The following is an 8351-nucleotide window of genomic DNA, read 5'->3' as shown; positions in this document are numbered from 1 at the left end:
AATATCAATCCCCTCAGCCTTCCAATGAGCTGCTTGTCCTTTCCCAGGTGACCTTCCGTACGAGGATCTACCACTGTAACATCAACAGTCAGGGCGTGATCTGCCTGGACATCCTGAAGGACAACTGGAGCCCCGCCCTCACCATCTCCAAGGTGCTGCTGTCCATCTGCTCTCTCCTCACAGACTGTAACCCAGGTGAGGCGCAAACCCCGCTCAACTCTGGCCATCGGCTACTAAACATGTTTTAGTTTACTTTAGAAACATTTTTGGAAACAGTTTTTCTAAAGACTCTCTTCTGCTTATCAAGGCTGCATTTATTTGATAAACAATACAATAAAAACAGTAATATTGTGAAATATATTCCAGTGTAAATCAGCTGTTCTCTATGTGAATATATAGTAAAGTGTCATTTATTCCTGTGATCAAAACTGAATTTATCATCATTACTCCAGTCTTCAGTGTCACATGATCCTTCACAAAGTCAATATGTTTCTGTCCAAATGGCACTCTCGTGCATGCGAGAGTGTGTGCGTGTGAGCGCGCTCGAGGCTGCACGCGTGCGAGTGTGTGCGAGGCTGCATGCATGTGTGTGTGCATGCGAGAGTGTGCGAAAGTGTGTGTGTGCTCGAGGCTGCACGTGTGCGAGGCTCCATGCATGTGTGTGTGCATGCGAGAGTGTGCGAGAGTGTGTGTGTGCTCGAGGCTGCACGCGTGCGAGGCTGCATGCATGTGTGTGTGTATGCGAGAGTGTGTTTGTGTGTGCGAGAGTGTGTGCGCGCGCTCGAGGCTGCACGCGTGCGAGTGTGTGCGAGGCTGCATGCATGTGTGTGTGCATGCGAGAGTGTGTTTGTGTGTGCGAGAGAGAGTGTGTGTGTGTGTGTGTGTGTGTGTGTGTGTGTGTGTGTGTGCGAGAGGCTGCACGCGTGCGAGTATGTGCGAGGCTGCATGCATGTGTGTGTGCATGCGAGAGCGCGCGCTCGAGGCTGCACGCGTGCGAGTGTGTGCGAGGCTGCATGCATGTGTGTGTGCATGCGAGAGTGTGTTTGTGTGTGCGAGAGTGTGTGTGTGTGTGCGAGAGGCTGCACGCGTGCAAGTATGTGCGAGGCTGCATGCGTGTGCATGCGAGAGTGTGTTTGTGTGTGCGAGAGTGTGTGTGTGTGTGTGTGTGTGTGTGTGTGCTCGAGGCTGCACGCGTGCGAGTGTGCGAGGCTGCATGTGTGTGTGTGTATGTGAGAGTGTGTGTGCATGCGAGAGTGTGTGTGTGTATGTGAGAGTGTGTGTGCATGCGAGAGTGTGTGTGTGTATGCGCGAGTGTGTGTGCATGCGAGAGTGTGTGTGCGCGCGAGGCTGCGTGCATGCGTGTGTGAGGATGTGTGTGCATGTGAGTGTGTGTGCGTGAGAGATTGTGTGTGTGTGTGTGTGTGCGAGGCTGCACGCATACATGTGTGTGCACGAGCGTGTGTGTGTGCGCGAGGCTGCACGTGTGCGTGTGTGTGTGTGTGTGTGAGGCTGCATGTGTGTGAGCGGTATTGTAACTTAAGTACACTTGACCGTTTCATTCTTGCATTATTTATCAGTGTTTGTTAGCTCTAAATGCTCCTGTCGTCTGTGTGTTCAGACTGAAGTTGTGTTTGATGTTTGCTACATTGAGGAAGTGTGTGTTCTTAAAGCAGATCAAATAAAAAGGGAGTTATACATTTCACTGCTTATTCGTTGACAAAAAAAGTAGTGCAGTGTGCAATGTGCAGTGATATTGAAGATTGCGGATGCAACGTATCGTGATATGGAATCGTTGACATTAGAGGTCGACCGATAGTGGATTTTACCGATAACTGGGTTGGACCGCACTTGCCGATAACCGATTAATCGACCGATAGTTTTTAAATGGATACTGGATTTAAAAAACATAAGTAAAACAGTGCAGAACTTTATAACAAAAAAAAACAAAACAGTACTGATCCATGAAAAGTGCTAAATTAAAAACATGAATATTAAAATGAGAAGTTCTAACAGAACAAATTCTTCAGAAAATAATTTAAACATTAAAATATTACAGGTCAAATTTATTTCTTTACCTATAACCTAGAAACATGCATGTACATTTCATAGGTAACACCATTAGTTATTAGCTTACATGAACTATATGCTTTATGCATACATTTTTACAGCATGTATTAATATGAGCAATACACTAGTACCTTGATCATTCATGTTAGATCATAGTGCATAACCAAGGTTAACAGATACAAATTCAAACTCAATTTAATGTTGAACTGAACATCCTAACAATGAACAATACTTCCACAGCATTTTTTAACCTTAGTCAATGTTACAAATGGGATCTTATTGTAGTGTTACTATTTCATACAAATCTAAACAGTCTGCTTTTTTATAAAGAGATTATCTAATAAATAAATGAGTGCGCTTCTGCTTAGTTTATGTTTCTGTCGGCAGCATGACGATACAGTCTCTCACGTCACTAGTTTTAATATTTGGGTCGGACTTGCGTGCGTTTTATCACAATGTTTTAACTGCTCGAGGTTCTGCTAATGTTAGCGTCCTCTCAGCCTCGACGACAAACACACACACTGCTGTTCTTTACCTGTTAATGCAGCATCTAGTCAAAAAAATAATTACTTTATAATGATTTGGCAACAAGTACTGTAGTGTTCAGTATTCAAACCGTTTCACTGTCGTGTTTTAAACGTGTGAGTGCTCAACCCGGAACAACTATCGGTGTGGATTTCTGCCGATAACCGATTGTTCCACCAATCAGATAGAATCAGCAAAACCGATGAATCGGTCGACCTCTAGTTGACATGATAATCGTACACACCCCTAGCGATATCCCAAAATTATATGACCAGCATTTATAAATAGAAATCTTTTGTAACATTATAAATGTGTTCACTGTCAATTGTGATCAATTTAAAGCTACACTGTGTAACTATTTTAGTTTGTTCTTAGCTAAAAACACTTAGTTCTTTCAAAAATATATGTGCTCATTAATGTATATTTACTTCTTTCAAGTAATAAAGTATTCTCGTAAGTTTATAATATGCCATTGAAAATACATACGGGTGAGGGTTCGAATGCGGGTCGCCATGTTGCTCCTCCATCTTGAAAGTACATTAGCCAAAGAGGGACATACCCGTAAATTCAAGCTTCGCCTTTGGCGTTTTAACACTCGATGGCACCGTGTCGAATGTGGACGAGGTCGAACTGTTAATCTTGGACTAAATCGGCCACCGTAGGAGTTAAAACGAAATCGGAATTGAGAGGAACAGAAACTAATATTCACTGGATGGTCATATATCTTTTCACCACTAGATGGGGGAAAATATCACACAGTGTAGCTTTAAAGCTTCCTTAACGAATAAAAGCATTTCTTTTTTTTATCTTACCACGACAATATGAAGTTTCCACAAAAATATAAACGTTTTCAACATTGATAATAATCATAAATGTTTCTTGAGCACAAATCATCATATTAGAGTGATAGAGTGAAAGATCATGTGACACTAAAGACTGAATTAATAATAAGTTGTGTTTGATGTTTGCTACATTGAGGAAGTGTGTGTTCTTAAAGCAGATCAAATAAAAAGCGAGTTATACATTTCACTGCTTGTATAAAGTAGCCATGTGCAGTGATATTGAAGATTGCGGAGGCAACGTATCGTGATATGGAATCGTTGACACCTGATAATCGTTCACACCCCTAGCGATATCCCAAAATGATATGACCAGCATTTATAAATAGAAATCTTTTGTAACATTATAAATGTGTTCACTGTCAATTTTGATCAATTTAAAGCGAAAATATTAATTTCCCTTTTTTTTATCTTACCACAACAATATAAACGGTTTTCAACATTGATAATAATCATAAATGTTTCTCGAGCACAAATCCTCATATGAGAGTGATTAGTGAAGGGTCATGTGACACTTAAGACTGGAGTAATGATGATAAATTCAGCTTTGATATTCACATATAGAACAGCTGATTTAAATAGTAATAATATATCACGAATGTGCTTGTGTCCGCAGCTGATCCTCTGGTTGGGAGCATCGCCACACAGTACTTGACCAACAGAACAGAACATGACAGAATAGCTAAACAGTGGACCAAGAGATACGCCACATAAAGCGGGCACACACACCTCCTCCTCGACACACACACACACACACACACACTATACCCCTCCCTCAGCCCTACTGTGCCTCTACCTCTCCCCGTCTGCTGAAAGCACACTCACCAAGTGCAACAATAGATCTGGCCCTCTTCCTTCCAACTTCCTGTAGACCTTTCTGTGAAGAAAACTGTCCTTTGTTCCTTGTTGACTTGAAAGCTTCTTTTTATACAAAGAGTAGATTGGGACTTTATTTTCCAATTATCTGAATGTTTGAATTACCTTACTGTAGGTGAAAAGGAATACTATTGTTATTGTTATTATTGTTATTGTCCTTCAACTTAATGTATGTATATCCTTTCTTTTTAAGTGGCATCAGGAACAAATACAGCTTATGATCTACTTTTCGTTTTTCTCATATAGTGTATTTTCTTTTTTCCCTCCTCTCTCTCTCTCTCTCTCTCTCTCCTTCTGTTAAGTCAGTAAAGTTTCCATGCATGTAACCGGATGTCGAATCGCATCCATCCAACTCCAAACTTTGCCCTCTTGTTTTTGTTTGTATGTATTTTTTAATCTCAAAGTCAAGGCAGCCACTCGACGATAGGTTTGCTTGTGAATTTAAAAAAAATTAAAAAGAAGAAAAAAAACGTGTACATATTGCTACATGCCACCTCTGGCCAGAATGGACTGTTGTGCACTTGCTTCATGAAAAACACCATAAATAAACACTGTGGCTGAATTGTCATCTCGTGTGTGTGTAGTGTCATATGTTCAGTGCACGTGTTACGCTTCACTTCCTGTGTGCCTGTCACATGTGGTTTAAACATCAGTCACAATAATCACAAAATTGGTTTTCTTTAAAAGGGGGGGTGAAATACTCAATCTTGAGTACCTATAGAGTAGTATTGCATCCTTCATATCTCCAAAAAGTCTTTAGTTTTATTATATTTATAAAAGAAAGATGGGCTGTACCGAGTCTTTCCGGAAAAAAACCGAGCGACTGGAGGCGTGTCGTGTGGGCGGAGCTACAGAATGATGATCCTTAACCCTCTGGGGTTCTTCGTTTTTTTCCTTTAAATGTAAAAAATCGTAGCTTCATCGGAATGGTCCGAAACTTGGTGACTTTTTTGGTACTTGGTATATGAACACCCAAAAAATTGGGGACAGGATTTGAAAAGTCTAAGTGGTCGTAAAAAAAATAGTCACACTCAGGACCTTCGGGTCAAAAATGACCCCTCAAAAATGGTGTACCAATAAAGTCACCAAGTTTCGGACCATTCCGATGAAGCTACGATTTTTTATATTTTTTTATAAAACGCAAGATCCACTATAGTGGTAAAAATGTGCTATTGCGTGATAAAAATGCTCAATTGTCCACCGGATGGCACCGATCTCATTTAAAAAATTGCTTTCATGAGGCCTGGGCTTGGCTCTAAAAGGAAATACAGCTTTAATAAAAAAAAATATATATATATATATATTTTTTTTTTTTTTTTTTTTTTATTATATTCAATGGGAAAAAATGGGTCATAATTATTGCATAAATATAAATTATAAATCATAAAATTATCTCAAAAAAGAAAATAAAAAATATTATTGAACAAAAATATATTTCATTGATTTTACTCAAATCTTTTTTTATCTTAATCCCGCCCTCCGGGTCATTTTTGACCCAAAGGTCCTGAGTGTGGCCCATAAATGAAGAACCCCAGAGGGTTAAACGTGGAAAAAGGTTATCCTTAATAAACCATTGAGATCAATCAGATTTAGCCACACATATATGATCCAGAATCAGATCTAGAGGCTGAAATTGAGCAGGAGAAGCAGCAATGACGACTACAGCAGGACGTCTCTATGATATATACTGGAACTGTAACTTATATACTTGCTTAGCGGCTTGTCATGCGCGAGTTTTACAACATTTGTGTGCGTTTACTCATAGTTTATGAGGATATAATTTGGTTTATAGACTATTATATGTGATTTAATGTTAGCAGTAGCAAGCGTAACGGTTTTGCACGTCAGACTAGTGCGTGTTTACCTAGAAAAACAATGGAATAGTAGCGCATTTGAATGAACGAGTCGATAGCTAACAACACAAAGACATTTGAAGCAGTTTTACTCACCGCCTGCTTCCAACACACGAGTCATGACCGTGAACCTTAATCGCTGGGACCGCTCCATCTTTCAGCATTAGACCAGCTACAAATCCGGCGTCGAACTGGGGCTAGTTCATAAACCATCGTCGCCGAAATTCAGGGAACAAACAAAAACGCTTGCACAACTCCGGAAAAACAAACTCCATCCACTGTCCCCTTAACGCTGGGTTCTGTGCAGGGTTGTCTTGCCCTGACAACCAAAAACACACTTCCTTGGTGGCATTGTTGATTTTGTGAAGTCGTGTGACTGCAGCGCAGCCGCTTCCCTTTAACTGTCACCGTCCCACAGGTGGGACGCCTGGTGCTCTTTTTTTGATCGCCTTTTTTCATATCATATATTTAAGTAATTATCACAAATTAGGTATAATTTGAAAGCTTACAATCTCAAAATTCATCCTGTGAAAACCGTTTTGAAATCGGACATTGTGTTGCCATGGAAACGTTACTCTAAATTATTCAAGTGGGCTCCTCCCCTAGTGGGCGCTGTCATGTTTCATATTACAACAATTATTTTAACTACTTTATATTCAAAATCTTTTCCAATCTTGACAAAACGCATATTGTCGGAAAGGTCTGAGTCTCAAGGGTCCATATTTGGTGACTGTTTTGTGATGGAAGTAATAATTGGACAGAAATTTACAGGAAAATGCATCAAAACAACAATAAATGGAATTTGAATGACACCCGGTGGCTATTTTTGGTACAGCACCCTAAACAAAATCTCATGGGGACTTCAATTTTTGTGATATCAACTTCAAATTTGGAACACAAATTGGTTAGACATATGGCTTATTTTATAGTAATTTTAGAGTAAATTCTTTTTTGTAAAATATATATTTTATATGAAATAAAAAATATTTAGTACAGTATTTTTCATTCACAGTAAATTTAAACTTCCATAACTATTTCATACTTTCATATTTTGAATTGCTTTCACTTCAGCAATAATCTGCAGAAAGTCGTCTTTAAAACGAGACCAAACTTTGGTCTATATTCCAAAGCATTCTTGAATTACAGCCCTTTAAGTTTGGATAGTGCATTTTCATGTGCATTCTCAAAAAGGGGGGTGACAGTCAAAGGGTTAATGAGCTAGCGTTTGCGCTCTCGCTCTAGTCGCGCGCGCGCGCCCTCATATGGCCCGTACAAGGACATTCCGCCATATCTGACGTAGGGCTGTGCAATTAATTGAATCTCCCAACTAGGGGTGTAACGGATCGCAGTTGATCCGTGATCCATACGGATCACGACCCACGGTTCGGCACGCACGTGACCCGCGGATTTATTGAGAATTGTTTTAAACTTGTGGATTAATCTGAATTGTTTAGCGATCGCAGACTAAAAGACAGTTTTTCTGCCGATATTGCTTTTTAAGTGATCTCGTTCCTTTAAACTCGATGCTGATTTTCAGAGAAACACGTGTGTTCACGTGAACAGGGCATGTTAATCAGTCGACAGTGGCTAGCGGAGAAGTAGAAGAACTTGAAAAGCCTCCCGCATCATTCAAATCGCGTGTATGGGAGCATTGGCTTCCTCGTAAAATATAATGATGACGGAAGGGTGGTGGACAAAACTCTAACAGTATGTAGGCACTGTGGCACGAGAAAGCCGTATGAAAGTGGCGCATACATCGAGCATGGCACCTGCTGACGCCGTTTCACGCACTCCGTTTGCAGTGCGTATGCGGTGCGTATTTTTGTATTTTTTCCGTACCCATGTTAACGGATACAGCTTTCACTGTACTCGGCTTCGGCCCGTCAGTCGTTCCAGGAGCGCGTAGCCATACAGCTGTGCTGCGATCGTTTTTCCTATTTTTTGTCTATTCTAGTCTATTTTTTGATGTGCTGGCGCTGAATTAAAGTGACAGCGCATCCGCATTAAAACAAACATGCATCGATGCGAAAATCTAGTAATTCCACCACAGATGCATATAATGTAACGTCTACTCTGTTTCAAAGTCAACACATGGCTTTTTGCCTCGAGTAAAGCAAGAAAAACGGCCTTTAAGTAAACAAGGAGAAATAATGGAGAGCACCTGTCCTTTCTTGGAGGTGGAAAAACAAAG

General features: G+C 40.4%; 1 protein-coding gene across 1 annotated transcript in view; it reads left to right on the top strand.

Moving 5' to 3' along the window:
* Positions 1-4875, top strand: part of ube2e2 (ubiquitin-conjugating enzyme E2E 2) — a 66614-nt gene extending 61739 nt beyond the window's left edge. The window contains exons 5-6 of the mRNA XM_079837221.1: positions 48-195; positions 4048-4875. Of these exons, the coding sequence (XP_079693347.1) occupies positions 48-195; positions 4048-4145 (246 nt within the window). The 3' untranslated portion in view covers positions 4146-4875. The remainder of the gene's footprint in view (positions 1-47; positions 196-4047) is intronic.
* The last annotated feature ends 3476 nt before the right edge of the window (positions 4876-8351 follow it).

This window comes from Gobio gobio, assembly GCF_949357685.1.
Source record: "Gobio gobio genome assembly, chromosome: 15".
NCBI classification, from domain to species: domain Eukaryota; kingdom Metazoa; phylum Chordata; class Actinopteri; order Cypriniformes; family Gobionidae; genus Gobio; species Gobio gobio.
Note: the sequence above shows the minus strand (reverse complement) of the source record. Positions and strands in the feature narration are given on the sequence as shown.